This window comes from Macrobrachium rosenbergii, chromosome 50 (genome assembly GCF_040412425.1).
Source record: "Macrobrachium rosenbergii isolate ZJJX-2024 chromosome 50, ASM4041242v1, whole genome shotgun sequence".
NCBI lineage: Eukaryota > Metazoa > Arthropoda > Malacostraca > Decapoda > Palaemonidae > Macrobrachium > Macrobrachium rosenbergii.
Genome location: NC_089790.1, coordinates 4,876,376 through 4,892,500, shown reverse-complemented (window position 1 = coordinate 4,892,500; position 16,125 = coordinate 4,876,376). Strand labels below are relative to the sequence as shown.

General features: G+C 34.2%; 2 protein-coding genes across 5 annotated transcripts in view; one reads left to right on the top strand and one right to left on the bottom strand.

Annotated features, from left to right (window-relative positions):
• The window catches only part of LOC136832529 (uncharacterized), an 80,489-nt gene extending 75,249 nt beyond the window's left edge, over window positions 1-5,240 (top strand). The window contains exons 4-5 of the mRNA XM_067093458.1: window positions 1-107; window positions 1,229-5,240. The exon at window positions 1-107 is cut by the window's left edge and continues 48 nt beyond it. Of these exons, the coding sequence (XP_066949559.1) occupies window positions 1-107; window positions 1,229-1,498 (377 nt within the window). The 3' untranslated portion in view covers window positions 1,499-5,240. The remainder of the gene's footprint in view (window positions 108-1,228) is intronic.
• Window positions 5,241-6,947: 1,707 nt separating this feature from the next.
• Window positions 6,948-16,021, bottom strand: LOC136832528 (TELO2-interacting protein 2-like). 4 transcript variants are annotated; one of them, XR_010851251.1, is made up of 8 exons: window positions 15,847-15,984; window positions 13,681-14,293; window positions 12,552-12,674; window positions 11,764-11,931; window positions 11,494-11,624; window positions 9,789-10,454; window positions 8,192-9,740; window positions 6,948-7,184 (listed from the first exon to the last, which is right to left on the bottom strand). XR_010851251.1 is itself a non-coding variant. In XM_067093454.1 (8 exons), exons 2-8 carry the CDS (start codon window positions 14,251-14,253, stop codon window positions 7,023-7,025), a joined length of 1,368 nt encoding a protein of 455 aa, XP_066949555.1. In that variant the 5' UTR covers window positions 14,254-14,293; window positions 15,847-16,021; the 3' UTR covers window positions 6,948-7,022. The 4 variants fall into 4 exon arrangements, 3 of the variants coding, with proteins under 3 accessions (XP_066949555.1, XP_066949556.1, XP_066949557.1); XM_067093454.1 differs by having other exon boundaries at window positions 8,192-8,314; window positions 10,367-10,454; window positions 15,847-16,021; XM_067093455.1 differs by lacking the exon at window positions 15,847-15,984 and adding an exon at window positions 15,569-15,668 and having other exon boundaries at window positions 8,192-8,314; window positions 10,367-10,454.
• Between the last annotated feature and the right edge of the window lie 104 nt (window positions 16,022-16,125).

The window sequence follows — 16,125 nt, the reverse complement described above, 5'->3', positions numbered from 1 at the left end:
CAGCTACCATCGCTGTTCCCATAGCAGGAGGATTCATTTTGATAGTGTTAGTTCTGCTAGCAAGCAGAATGCTGTCCAAGGAAAACAAAAGACACAGAATGGCACAGGTGAGTGAACACTTCAACCACATGAAGCATGACGGGGTGGCTTGAAATGAGGCAAAGTTGAGAAACTCTGGTTCTTGCAGACCTGGCTCACATTTATTTTTTTAACATGTAATGATCATGCTGCAAGTGCGTTACGTCATTCGTCATTCAGAATTTTTAATTTTTCTGTCGAATGACTGTATTCATGTTAAGACCTGAAATATTTTCTAATTTAAAGCCGCAAAGAATGAGAAGCCCATCATAATTAAAAAGTCCATGGAAAAAATTGTACTGTAATCTGCAACTCAGTTACTCTGTGCTACGTACATTTCATCATGAGTAAACCCCGCGTATTCGAATACGCGGTCTCACTATTTGCGGACTCACGTTTTTGTAGATTTCTCTGTGGAATGTATCCACCCATTATTCGCGGAAAATTCACCCATTTGCGGTATTTTTCACTGGGAAATATTGACTAATTACTGTATTTTCATATCGTTTTCATGACTAAATGCACTTTTTGTGATAAAACTATTAAAATACTCAGGTATAAGCATTTTTAGAGTTTTTTTTGTGTGTTTAAACTATCAAAATAGGCAGTTCTAAGTGTCTTTAGAGGGGTTTTAAGTATTCGCAGATTTTAGCTATTCGCGGGGGATGCGTACCATAACCCCCGTGAATATGGGGGGGTTTACTGTAGATATAAATATCCTGTGGCAATCTTAATTAAAGTTATGTCTCACCAAGTAAGCTTAATGTAAGGACTAATTTTTCTTGTCACTTTTATATTAACAGATTTCTTATTGTACATTGTATGCTTTACCTTTCTTTATTACTTGTAAACAGTAATCATGATGTGGTTTTTGGAGAATCAGAATTGAAGTTTGATGTTTGCCGTCAGCAAATATAATGAAATCAGTTTTCACTGACAGCTGTTTGGACCATGAATATCAAAATTATTGTACAGTCTTAAAAATCACTATACAGGGTATTTTGCATTGCATTGAAATTAGAATGCAAAATGTGTGGTGAAAATGAAGGTACATTTTTTAACTAAAGGTAATCCAAAAGAATAATTGACCATCTGAAATAATAACGTTATATTGTAATGTATATGAATAACCATTTATTATATTTCTTAGGTAATTGGAGAACGTTACCTCAAGGCACCCCTGTACCCAGGTGGGTCATCAGAGCCACTGCCTCATCTTCCATTGTATTACCATGCTCCTCTTTCTAAAGCTCCCTCACTTGCTCAGTCAAGCCATAGGGCATCGTATGAGGAAAAGCCTTGCAACTACAGGCCTCCTGATATACAAATATGTAGCTTAGAGGAGATAAAGCCCTTGAACATTTTAAATCAAGATATACATTGGGACCAAAGGGACACAGATTCTCCTCTGCCTTCTTGAAGACTGCATTGTTATTGTAAGGACGTTAGCCTCTTAGCATGAAAGACTTGCATTTGCAGCTGTGAGTTGAAGAAATTGCTATAGAGAGACATGTATTGCAGTCTTCCTGGAGTCATGACAGAAGCAGTGGAAGTGTCTTTGAAAAAAGGATATTGCACTAAAGTTTGCCAGATCATCATCAGTTATGTGATAAGTGAAGTGTCATTTTTAAATAATGTTTTCAAAGCATTTACAGTTGCTAAAGCTTTTGATCTTCAACACCAAAAAAGATTTTAGTAAGTTCAGATTCTAAACTGGTTGTAACCAGTCTCAATGCAGTATTGAACATTGGTAACTGTAATGCAGATTTTGACACAAAAACAGTGCCTGAAGACAAAAATTTCATAGACATCTAATGCATATTTTGGATAGACTAAACTGATTTTTGAAAAGACTATTTTTTACTGTCCTTAAGAGTGTTGCCCCCCTTTTGAAGTTTTGTAAAGTGCTACCAAAAGGATTTTCTGTGATTTTTTGCTCAGAATAATCAGTTGTAAATTATACATTGCATCCACATTTCTCACTTCTCTTATGCTTAAGAGAATTACCAATTACCAGATATTAAGAATAATTTAAGCAGAAAGGTCTGTTTATTTTTTACATTTAATTTGAATGGTAATCTCATATGTATGCATTAGTCAGTCATTGCTGCCTTGTTTTATATTTATCACTTCGGTGATGTCTTGAACAATCTCTGTGAGATAGATTGCCTTGTATGTTGTTGATGAATATATCCTCCTTGCAGATTGTATAGAATATTTTGTGTGATAACAATCATAATGGCAGTGAACATTGGGGAATGCCTTCTTAGAATTCTTCTAACAGTAGCAGACCGATGTTTGACCGTATAGGTTTGCTAAATTTATCAACGTGGTAGTTAGATGCTAAAGGTTCTATTGATTTTGCGTGTTGTATGTAACTGGATTTTCACATATACCTTAATGGTAAATGCCACTTTATTTTGCGTAGCAACTATATTTTGTCTTTCTGTAAACTTGACATTCCAGAACTTTTAGCAGACTTACTCTAAAGGTTACCATCTAAAGTAGTAAAAGGAAAAAAAAATTTCCTTATACTGTAGTTCCATACACAGTAGTGTCAAGTAATATTATATTTTAGATAAAAGTAGTATTTTAAATTACCATTTGTGAAGAACATGTTTGTCTATATTCATAGCAGATGAAAGCCTCACCTCCCTTGTCTTTTGTATAGACTGTGTGGACACAGGTGATTATGACTTTGAGTAGGTTAGTGTACACTTTAATTAATTTTAAAAGAATAATTGTTGATGAAAGGCATGTATGTTTCACTTATGAGAGTAGAATGTCTAAATTATTTCAATATCTTTCATCTCAAAACTTTTCTTTTAGAGACATGAAATTATTAATGAAATCAAGTTTTTATCAACATAGGCATGAGTATTTGGTGTAAGTTATTGAATCTGTCATATTTCCCTTACAATAGGAAGAAACAGCAACTATTTCTTTTTTTTTTTTTTTACATTTAATGGTAGAGCATTATATTCATTGGATGAAAGCCCTACCTTTTTTTTTTTTAATAAAGAAAAGTTAATGACAACTTGTCAAGCATATGATGTTAAGTTCGGTGAAGATTTTGTGGCTATCCGGTTGTCATTTCATCCAGCTATTGAATTTTTCAAGCTGTATTTTATGTACTCGAGACTTTTGTTCTTCCTTTGCCCTTTAGTCCTGCCAAAGGTGTTAAGAACTTTTTTTTTTAAGTAGATGTAAAATTACTTGCAATAAGGATAATTTTATACTGTAATAATGATTCAGTAGTATTGTTGTTACAAAGTCGGAGATTTTCATGGCAGTAGTAACATTACTTGGGTCATGGTTTGGGTTCCGCTGGAGCAGTTCTTAAAACATAATCAGGCAGCATAGTTCTACAAAATGTGGTTACTTGATGTTTCAATCAAACTACTTAAAAATGGTGTTTATGAATTCTTGCTAATACCTTATCCGGATATGGAATGTCAGTGCTGCTACGAGGAATTCTACCATTATGATTGTAATGTCCAAAGCAAGGGTATATATAAATGTTGCAACTTTGGTGCTCTCTTCTGAATTGCGATGTTTAGTCATTCATTATGTTAATGCATCAGATACAGAGTGATTTCAATAAATGGTGTTGTGAGACAGTGTTATAAGTATAGTAGATTCAGTAATTCAGAAATTTTAATTTTATGCTTTGAGAGTTTGGCAGTAAACATTAAAACCAATTAATATCAAAGCACAAAGGAGTACCATATACTTTAATCACTGCACTCAACAGTTACAGGAATGCTTGTTTTGTATAAAAAAGTTAGTAAGTATACAGTCCTTTTACTTTAGGAAAGTGCTGTGTTTAGCAGTATTATTTTTTTCTACCTGGGTATATGCTGATCATCAGAAATAGAAATGATAACATTTTACAATATTTATCACTGGCGTGGTGAATCGGTTCTCTTTCGCGATGCTAAAAAGTATATTTCTGGTGATCAGATTGTATATAGGGCAGTTTAGTGTGCCTGGGAAATCCACAAAATACCTGGATTACAGTCTGTGATAATATTTTAATTTTGCTATTTTCTTAAGTTGTTTGGTGTTCATATGGTGCTTTTAAAATGATGGTTGGTTTTCTAATGTCTTCATACCTTCCACTATTGCTTTTATGTTATAATTTGTATTTTTGTGGGCACTTTCAGTAAAAATTTGCCACCTGTGAAAAAATTAATTGAAATGTATTTAAAGGTTTAGTTCTTAAGTGTACTTATAGTATTGTGAATCAAGACCTGTCAGTGACACTTACAGTATTGTATATTTTGTTGGTTAATCATCACCCACTTAGCAATTGTTAGGGGCTTTAGAGAAATCACACTTTGTGGATAAAACTTTATATGGTCATCTTTTTGGTGGTTTATTAATATGACCTTGTAATTTCAGGGCCTAATATATTGACAAGCAAGTATTTGTAGGCAAGATAAAAATTCTTAGTGTACTTGTTCAGGGTGTACAAGCTCCTTTTTCGTAACAAGCTTAGCTTCTAAATGAGTGAGACAGTCACTTTTTTTTTCCCCAAAAACTTCCTTGGATCAGCTACAATTAATATTGCCTACATTTTCCTAATTATTTTAATTATCAAAGGGGTTTTAATGAGACTATTTCAAGGCTCGTAGGGCTCTATTCTTCATTATTTGACAGTAGTTTGAAAGAGTTACTAAGACCCCTAGACTAGAATTGTGGAAAGATGTTATCCAAATAAATATACAGTACATAATATAAATAGACATACATACCAACCCATATATCTGGGTTTCTTTCAGTGGGTTAATGTATGTGGATATTAGTTTACAGAGTACTTTTGAAATAATTGTCACAATGTATTTCTGTACATTAGTTCCTATTTCCTGCATTTCCAGAGTTACGCACCAAGATAATTTGAAAAGGCTTACAAAATCCAAAGGGATATCCTAGTTTTCATTCATGGTTTGTCAGAATTAAGAAACTTGCTTTAAGTGTGCCCCAAAGCCTTTTCGGTAAGTTTCAAGGAATTTGGAGATGTATATTAAAGAATCATGGCATTCATGTTGTAAGCTTTTATGCATGATTATCCTGCTTATGCAAGAAATTATGTTGTAAAATCATTGTTTTTATTTTCTACATATATATACAAGTATTTAGAAAAGTATATCATTCAAAAATAATGTCCTGTACAACATACTTGCACAAAACCACAAATGTAAGCACTTTTATAAAGGCCTTAACTCTGTTTGAGCTAGTAAGTAGTCTTACCTATTGTTAAGGAGGAAGTGTTTTAGTCAGATGTTAATGATTAAGTTAATTTCTTTACAAATTTTTCATATTTCGTAATTATTTATTTATTTATTTTTTTTTTATGGTAAAATGGTATTCTTCAGAGGATAGACACACTCATGAATTTATGAAGCTTTTTGCTGTTGCTCTTGCTATAGAACACATATATATTTTGAATATTTCTGAGGTATGTAATGTAACCTGTGGCTCCTTATTCGAATTGGCAGTTTAGTTATCATTGGTTCCAGTAAACCTGTAGACTTTATGAGGACCTTCCACATTTCTTGTGCAAGTTAAACTTCAGTATAACCAGATATTTAGGTGGAGAAGATCTTGTTCCAGTTGTGTATATATTTTTCAGTTAGGTGGAAATCTTGTTCTAGCTTTGTATATACTTTTCATAATATTCTTTCGTGCAAGATACTGATTTTTTATCTATACAAAGTTTCTGTTGTGACCATTACTATAATGAAAGACATTAGCATCACAGAATATCATTTACTGTATCAAAAGTCTCACTTTCTAGGATAATTTTTCACACGATCATACCAGCTTTGTTGGAAATAATCAGCTTTTCAAGTGACAGAGACAGGGACTTGGCTTAGCCTTCTTGGAAAAAGTAAATGAAGCTCAGGGTGCCTGCTGACAGGCCATGTACATACGTTATTTTTGGATGTATCAAGTTAAAATAAGTTTACTTCCACAAATCCACTAACAGATACTGAGTGAATGATGAATACCAGAGTAGAGGTTAAATATGTAGCAACATCATTATCTACAATAACAGCATAAGTTTCCTGGCTACTACATTCCAAACTACGGTGTGTATTTTGTTGCTTGCAACAAAATACAAGGTAATGTGCCATTCTTCTCCAATCTAGCTGCACTGTTCAAACTAGAAAACATAGGTTTTTATTTTAAATGTACGCAATCAAGTTTTTAATAAAAACCTTTTAACTTGCTGAAGACGTACATTACAAAAACATGATCTTTGATAAGTCTTTGTAGAGGAAAAGCATTTTTATGAAATTCTGTGCAACCTGATTTTCACGTTTACATTGCTGGATGACTAAAAATATCAGCAGGCTGTAGAAACTGATTGGGACTCCTTCTACTGGGGTGCCAACTTGACTTTTATTCTTCTGTTACTATAATTATCAGAATACTATAATTATCAGTCACTCAAACAGTAGTTAAGGCTCTTGTAAAACATTGGATTTTATACCATGAAACCTCAATTGTTTTGAAAATTTGTATTTTGCAAACTAGCAGCGTACACTTGACTGGATATCTCTCCATTTTCTTTCATGCCTTTTCAAACTTAAAAACAAAGCAAAAATTTTGTGGCTGAATTAACCACAAGAATGTTTTTATATATGTAAATTACTTCAAAGGCTCAAAGTAACTGGTCATGTTACACTATAATTAGTGTGACTTATTTTCCCTTCTGACATTTGCTAGGTTCAGATTCATATAATGTATTTATTTTGTCCTTAGTTAGGACTAGGTAAATGATGTTTAAGTTTCAAACATTTTTGCCAGCATACAAAAATAAGCTGTATGATAAATTTACTTTTTGTAAAGGAATATAAATATTTATTAAAAAATACTGTGGTTTTATTTGGACATTTTTACAATAAATACTGTGAGCACCCAAAAAATGCTTACCATCAGGGGGAAACAATTTTTTCAACTTCCCTTAGAAGGCACTGGCATTGTGGATGAACTTCAACACTGGCTAAATCTTCACACAACTTCTGAGTGGTTTTTGGGGCTGCAGCATGTAGGAGAGACACAACTTGCAATGCCTCCTTTACCAAATTCTGCCTGATCTGAAGAATGTAAAATGGAAATATAGATGATCAACAAAAACTACGATAATCTTTTACAGCAATAGTAGTGCAATAATATAGTTCACACACTTTCAGTTGTTCATGAAGCCACTACTTTGATTTAATTTCAATCAATGGAATTAAAAAGTCATTCCAGCATATTCTTTATTCAAGTTGTTTCCAGCATTAACCTTCAAAATACCTCATTTGTGATATCTTTTTTTTTATTTTCAAATAGCCAGTTTTGTAAATCTAGATTTCAGATACTCTAGCCTTTCTTTGAACACTGTAGACTTCAGACCCAAATTTTTTAATGTGACCTAATTTCTGACTCGGACGGTACCAACCAAATGTTGATGAACTAGCACATTTTGGAGGAAGGGGAGCAGTTGTGTGATCCAAGGAAGAACAGGTTTATAACAGTAGGACAAGTTTTCTACCCCTGCAGGTACTACTGTACTGCCAAGGAAAATTCAGAGTATTCACACTAAGGCTAGACCTCTGTTAATTCTCTACTTTTCTTTTGTGCAAACAAACTGATTAATCAAGTATGGCCTTATGAATAACTCCCAGCTACACTAACCTGATAGATCTTGAAATTAGGATATAAAAAATAAATAAATTGTCATAGAGGGCTAAAGGCCTCAACTAATTAATGCCATAAAGCTTAACCATAATGGGTAAAAAACATTGGTACAATATGGAAAACTAATGTCCCACAATTCAATAAAAAATTTTCTGTCTTGTTTAAAGGTGAATAACCTAAAAGGGAATACAGTGTTAATCTGAAGAGTCTCTGAGTCAGTAATACAATAATAATAATATATGAACATATTTGTAAGTTTTAAGTACTAAAGAACCACAGTGATAAATGTTGCTTTACACTATTAAATTTGTTGCTCGCTTACTGCAGTATAAGTGTGCAGTATATATAAGATCTTAACCTCCATGTGTAGAAGTGTGGTCAATGGAAGACAAAATAGTACTAAAAATCAAGAATTACTGACCTGGTCATCAAGATCTGACTCCTGGCTTGTAACATCATACAAAAGTCTCAATATCATCTTCAAAATGGATGTAGCATTAGCATGGATCTGAGGCCAGCACTTCTGTATATATACCTGCATGCCCTGCAGAAAACCAAGAAACTCAAAAATAGAGCTTTAAGAGCCAAGAAAATTTTAAAAGCTTTTGCTTACACTTGAATATATATACAGTAATCCATTAGTATCTTAATGTTACTGAAAAAATAATTCCCAAGTGTCAATCAGAAGACAAAAATGAATATCTAGGGAATATGCAATTGACTTTTAGTTCAAATGAACATAATTTTTCATATGAGTACTCCAAGCCTAAATTCCTCCAATTTGAAGTTTGTCACTACTATGAGCTGCACTGAAACTGACAACAACTGTGGCATGAATCAGTTTTGCATATCTTGTAAACCAATTACAGTACAATACTGTAGTCTACAGATGTACCAACGAAGATATTAAACTTAGTACTGCAGTCTACAGGTGTACCGACAAAGATATTAAACTCGGAAGAATTTGAAAATGGCAAATTTTATTGAGGTAAGACTAATATTGTGTTTTTTCTCATTTTAGTATGCAATGTTAGGAAAGAAACATATTGTTAGGATACTTTTCATTGTTGCCAACTGTTAACAACCTACAGTATAAATGTTAAGTCACTGACTCAGCTATGGTGGTTTATGGGCAGAGCCCCTGTTCTAGTTAAGCGTGTTATTTATGTTTGAGGTACAGAGGTCTGGTTGGGCTGGGAAAGTGTGGATAGGATGATTTTGTGTTGGCTAGCATGGAAGCCAAGGTTGATGCACGTGTCCAAATGGTCCAGAGGAAGATAGCACAACAACAGGTCAGTGTGTGTTCTAGCTTGTAGATCAATGAACCAATTGTCATTTTAAGAAGATACTAAACATAAATCGATGTAAGGTTGGTTAGCAAGACAACATATTAGGGGGATTTTTTTTGTATTAGGTGAGATGGGAGCCTTGGTTGAGGATCATGATTTGGAATAAGTTAACACAATGCTGGGTAGGTATGTTCTGTTGGGTAGGTATGTTCTACCTTGCAGATTGGTGGACCACCTGTGTTGTATGATTTGGTTAGGTTTGAAATGTATTGTCAGAATAATTTTTGAAAGATCCAGAGCAAGTTAGCACAATGACAGGTCATTGTGTGTGTTCCAGCTTGTAGGTCAGTAGAACCAGTGTTGATCTGAGAGAGATAGAATATAAATCGTAATATATAGTTACATCTCACTTTAAATAACGATTTCAAAATGGCAGTGTTGCGGAAAGCGTGTATTTCTGTGGGATTATGAAGCTAGCCTATGTCATCTACCTGAAACTAGACCTTTTCACTACATTTCCATTTCTGGATCAGTGCAAAAAATTTTTAAAAATAGTTTTTACTCTGCTTTCTTATCCAAATGACAGCTGACTATTTGTCTAAAGACAAAGCTAGCCTACATTATCTAGCTGAAACTAACACTTTTCAATACATTTCTGTTTCTTATATTAACAAATTTTAGCTGTCTTCATACTGTTTTTCTCCATACGAGACTTGGCCATTGGTCTACAAATGTACCACCATAGGATTGATGGTTTCCTGGCTGTGAGCAAAGGAAAGCTGACTCCTGTAACCTGTATAACCTGGAATGTCTGATACAAGATACTGACAAGAAACCCAACTCTAAAGGTTTCATGGGAATCTGTCTTTCCATCTTTATGTATGGGGTATAGTAATTTAATCATCAAGCCAATATGCCAAATATCTGGCAACAAAGAAAACCTGCTGTACGAAGGAAAAACAAGTGTAGAGTACTTAAAATGGATGGCAAGGCAGCATCAAGGCATTTACATCATGTCCAGCATTGTGAAGGCAAAACCATTTCTGTACTGTACTGAATTTTTAATGAATTTTGAGGAATTACACCCAAACCATATTGCACAATAATAAGAAAGATTAATTGGGTAAAATTTACATCAAAAACCAAACCAGCTTGGCACCAAAACACTAACTTGTAAAAGATGAAGTTTTGTATTTTTGTTGTAACAAATGATACTTCAAAAAATAAAGATGGCTGACTGAATCAACAAAACATGGTTATGGTTACAAGTTCAAATGATCTTTTAACATTCATTAGGATGTACAAACCTTCAGAACATTGATCCTGTCTTCTGACTTGGGACCTGAGTAAGTTGCCAAATAATCCTCAAACATTGGGACGATTTCCACTGACCACCTGCAAAATACTCAAATACTGTAATCTACTGCAAAAAATCAAGTAATGTGATTTAAAAGGAAAATGCATTTTTGCATCAGTGACTATATGCATTTTAAATACTGCTAAACCTAAAAAATACTCACACTAGAAATCTACCAAGTAGCTTTGTAATCAACATAAAACTATCATTAATTTTGTTGTAGCTTACATGTGATCAAAAATACATCTATGAAATTTAAAGTTACAAATCATCTGTGCATTAAAACTGCATCTATCAATTTCACACATATATAAAGTTAAAAACATCATCTGTAGATATCTTGCATATCCAACAAACCTGTTTACCAGAAAATGTAATATCTAACAAAATGTTGAAGGATTATATATATAAAATGAAAAGTTGCATTCTTCATTGTGCACCATTCTAAAAGTCGTACAGCAAATAACCAGTACTTACTTCATTACGGTTCTTAAACTAACCAGTTATCAATATGACACCAAATTAAACATCAGACAGTTTCACCTCAAGATTCTGATAGATCTCTAAGTATGAGGGATACCAATAATTAATATGCTTCTAATGCCAAGAAATTCTCCTACAGTGAAAGGCCCTAAGAGGTATATTTTGACGATAATTAACATTATTACCTGTACCTAAAATGAAGAGCAGCGTATCCACTAATTTAGTAGTCAGCTTTCCCTCATGGTTAGCAAGAAGCATAAATGTGGTTGCCTACGCTTTCTCACCTACCACCTGGTCCTTATATGTGTTTTTTATTTTTACTTCTTACTAACTGGAACATTTTACCTAATGAGAAAATGTGACCATTTGCAGTATCTCATTTTCGCAAAACAGGCGTAATTTACATCTTCAACAGGATAGTTTTCTGAACTCTACATAAAAGGGTGTCATTCATTGCTTTTCTAGACACATGAAAGCCAACTTCTAAATGTCTAAAGTATCAACATTTTACTATGTATTCTTTACGCTTTCTTCTGCAAGAGTATGCTTATTCTTTTTTCAAACAATAAAATCTCCGTAGAATAATATACTCACTTGAGGGATAAAATCCCCATGGCATTCAAAAGGTCTGGCAAAGCTGCTGAATAAGTAATGCGCAAAGCTATGTTCTGCTCGTGTCTCATCTCTTGTATAAGCTGCTGCATAATTGTGTCATTGGTACTTACCTGGAAATTAAATAAAAATAAGTACGTACCATAATAACTGTTAAACTGAAGTCTTAAGCTTAACCTTCAAGGTTACATAAACCATTCAATATAATCAGGAAGAGTTCCATTTAGCTATCAGAATTCAACAATAACTTACACTTCTGAGTTGTCCAGTATATTCAGGGTCAGACTCAAGAACTCCAGCGACTAATATGAGTGTCGGATATAGAGCCTCCAAAACTTTGACCTCTCGGGAGTGTAGAAGATTTTTTATGGCTTCATAGATTACCGTACCTCTGCCATACCATCGAATCTCAGCACCAGTCTGCCAGTCAAATTTAATTACAGAATAAACCAAGAGTGTATGTTATTAAAGTATTTAGGAAAACATGAAAAATATGGTAACTTACAAAAAAAAAAAATAAAGCACCATAATTCACAGAATTTCTTTACAAAAATCTGGATTTTATGAAATTCGTTGATATAAAGAAACAATTAGGTTCCATCAAACCCAAACATTTTTAACACAGTGCCACAAACTTTAGCTATGCTGATGCTACAGAATCAGGATGAGGTAACAAAATCTAAAGTGGAATCAAATAAATCTCTTCTTTGGGGTCAGGGTTTGGGAGTTAAATCTAAAGTAAAATCAAATAAATCAGCCACTGTATGAAAGAAAATTTCTTCTTTTCATAATAGGACTTCTAGAAATGACAAGTATCAGAGAAGTTTCTTGTGGAATGCTTGAGAATACATACATTGTAATGTCATCTACAAAACTTATAGAAATATTAGTAGAAATCTAGATAAAAAATGCTACAAAGGGTTAACCTGGTTTGCAAGATATATCGTATTTCTATTCTTTGAAATTATCTGCTTTCCAAAAGTTATATGTACAGTATTTATACAGTATATATAACAGAAAAAGGAATAAGCAAAACTTACAGTATTTTGTAAAATGTGGTGAAGGCATTTTAATCCGAATATTTTGTTTCGTTGTTCCCAGTCATCAACTATGAAGAGTGCTGGGGGGAGTAAATAGGTGAGGTAACTGCCAAGACATTTTTCCTGAAATATTAAAAAAGTAAATGTTTTTCACTTCCAGTTCACCATCAAATTATTCACAAATATTTTATAAAAATTTCACTATGAAAAGTAGCTAACAAATCTTGACTTCACATTTAACCATCCCTTAAAACAAGATGAGTAAAAGAAAAGAGCTATGAGATAAATACTTCCATGGTAAACTCAGGCTATAATAACTCAAATTCTTTTATATGCCTATCATGCAAACCATTTCAGAAGTAACGATAAGCAAATGATAGTATGAGAACTGTCTGTTCTGGAACTCAAACTGTAAATCTGCTCCAAGTTCCCTCTGGTAAGCAACGGTCAAGACAGTCCAAATACAGTTTGTTTATTAGAATAATATTTTCAGTACATTTAATCAAATTAATTTATGTAAAGTCGATGTGTAAGCCTAACGTGCATGTACATACATGTATGCATTGGATTAAAGTAAACTGTGCAATTACTGTGTCCTCTTCCACCTTTCTTTCATTGTAACAGTATTTTTATTGATAATGCAATGCAGTGTAATATGTACTTGTACATTATTGTAGTGTTACATAAATATATTTCACAGTCCATGTATGCGTGCATGTGTGTATGCGCATGCATGCTCTGCGTTCAGGTATAGTGAGTGCCTTTTGGGAACAAATAAAGATAAAACTACAAAAAAGGTGATTATTGTCATTACCATTATATGAGGAGAGAGAGAGAGAGAGAGAGAGAGAGAGAGAGAGAGAGAGAGAGAGAGAGAGAGAGAGAGAGAGAGAGAGAGAGATAAAATTTCTCTTACCTGTATAACAACTGCAAAGGCACCTGACTCATGTATTGCTATTGCTTTTGTTATATTAACATAATTAGCATCATTTAAAAATACAGATTGTTATACTAGCCTAATTAGCATCATTTGAAAATACAGGCTGCCAGTACTTCAGTCATTTTAAAATTTACATTTAAAAATGTAACCACTTTAAATACTTTTACAAATATAAAATATAATACTTACATCTAAATTAAAAAGGATAAACCAATATGATGCCCTCGCAGCAACACATTTTTTCCATGATTTCTTGTTGAATGTGCTGGTTAGCGTTTGCAAAGCACATTCCAAATAGTTGATGGCACAACTGTCCGAGTCTTCTGGTTCACCACACAACAATTTCTTTAAAGAAAGTACACTGGCAAACTGACAGAGTATTTGAATGACATTTCTAGCACTTAGAGCAGCCTCTTCACTACTCCATTCCCATTCCTTTTCACTGTATTCACTTGCAACAAGCAAACTCCTAATAACGACACTTTTCTTAAACAAAAGTGAAAATTTCTTTCCTTTATTTTGTGAATGATTCAGTTCCTCTAAAAGTCTGCACAAAATATCCAGGCGTCTCTTTGCTGTACACGCCACACCAAGAAAATCTGATCTCTCATAAGGGACATCTTCCGCTCTATTTAAATGTGGTGCATGGCAAGACTGTAACAACTTTGTAACTGTAGATTCTATTTCATCTTCAGTAATGTCTTTCCCATTCATTAATTTTTCTAAAAGACAAGGGATTTGGTCATCTTCTAGTGCATCCATGACTAAGAACTGTCTTTTCTTGCAGCAGTATTTCAATTTCCTGGAAAAAGAAAAGACGCTTAACATTGTACACAAAACTCCACACAATTCCCTCGGGTTCACTGTTAATAGTTTATTGCTCTGAGTTTGTTGTCTATAGTTTTGGCCTGCTATTCTTAGCAGTGATTATAATTTTTATCTTTTCTAAGCCTGGATAAATAGGGAGGGTTGCAGTCAGGAAGGGCATGTGTTCATAAAACATGTCTAAACAAATCATGAAATGAGCTATTCAATGAGTGTTCAAACTACCTGGATAAAGTTCTAGAAACAAAGCTGAGAAGAATGGCTCCAGCTAGAATAATAAGTGGCAGGATGGTATCCATCACTCACCATCTGTGTAACTAACTTTTTTCCTTTGGCACGATGGACAAAGAAGGTCTGGTCTAAGGTAGGATTAAGATAAAAAGACTTTGGGGTTGTACATCTAAGGAAAATGCAAATTACTCAATAATTTGTTCCTACACAAAAATACAACCCACATCTTTTTTTTACAGGAACCTCATTCTTAAGGCCAGTAAGGCCTCAGCACAGGCCTAGGTTAGGTTAGTTACTGTTAAGGTAGACCACAACCATATTATTAATAGTACTTCAATTCATAGTGTCTAGTTTAGATTCGGTGGGAGGTCCAGGGAGAGGGGGGAAGCCACTCTGGCCAGATAAGAATCTGGTGCCCTACATTAGGTTAAGTTAGGTTGTAACCCTAATTAGTATTTTAATTTACAGTGCTCTAGGTTAGGTATGATGGGGGGGTAGAGGTTCTGTGGGGGACAACCCCTCCCCACCAGGTGAGGACCCACTTTCCTAGGTTAGGTTAGATTAAACACATCCTTATAGTTGCTCTTTATGCTTTCCCCCACCCAAAAAAACCCCTTTCCCACTGTGGTCCAGTACTCTAAAACTACTGATTTGCTAATGAAATGAATGTCAGAAAAGTTCAAAGCAAACATTATAACAGGTAAATCACATTTTCTACTCTAGAGAGTGATTATGTTTTTATTAATAACTTTACCAATTAGGATGCATCCCTTTAATTGGCATTATGACATCTTTGGGCTTGATGAAGTCTTTTGTGATTGATATTGCTAACAGGCAAGAACCATGTATTTTTCCTACAGCTTAGGGTATTCTGTGGTGTATACAGTTTTGTCATTTCCTGTAATTGACTTGTCTGTGGCCCAACTCCTTAAAAACTAGTACTTAACCGGGGTTCCCTCATAAGTATGGGGTCGAGGAAACACAAAAACGAGGTGTCTGCAACAACATGAATTAGAATTACCTACAACACGTGATATGGCGTTTGATAAAATGGAGCCATCGTAGACGGAGGTCTCATGTGGTCTGGTTCATGTACTTGGGAAGAAACTGAATTGTATAGCACCATCTCAGTAACCTTTGAAAATACAATCATTCACACGTTAGTCGACTATCTTGTCATTTACTCTACCTCTCAGCCCTGCTGCCCATGGCTAACAGTACCCTCCTACCCAGATATAACAAACTAAAATTTCTCCTAGAAATTGAACTCTAGTTATATATTTAATGGTTTCAACCTACCCGGAAATTAGAACTAATACTCGTTCTAAGTTCAGGAGATTATTCACCACAATAGCACTGAAGAGGTAGCTTGACTTGGCGACAAAGTGTCAAGCGTAGTAGTAGTAGTAATAATAGCAGCACGGTTTCATTCATGAAACGCCCCCCCTCGCTCGGGACTAGTTTGCCCTGACTTGTTCTTGTTTAGATTTATTTTCTCTGTGTTACAATAAGCTTTTGATGAATTCCTTTCGATTCTCAGCTTCTTCTCTAGGCAGATTTTTGAGCAGTAGACCGTTA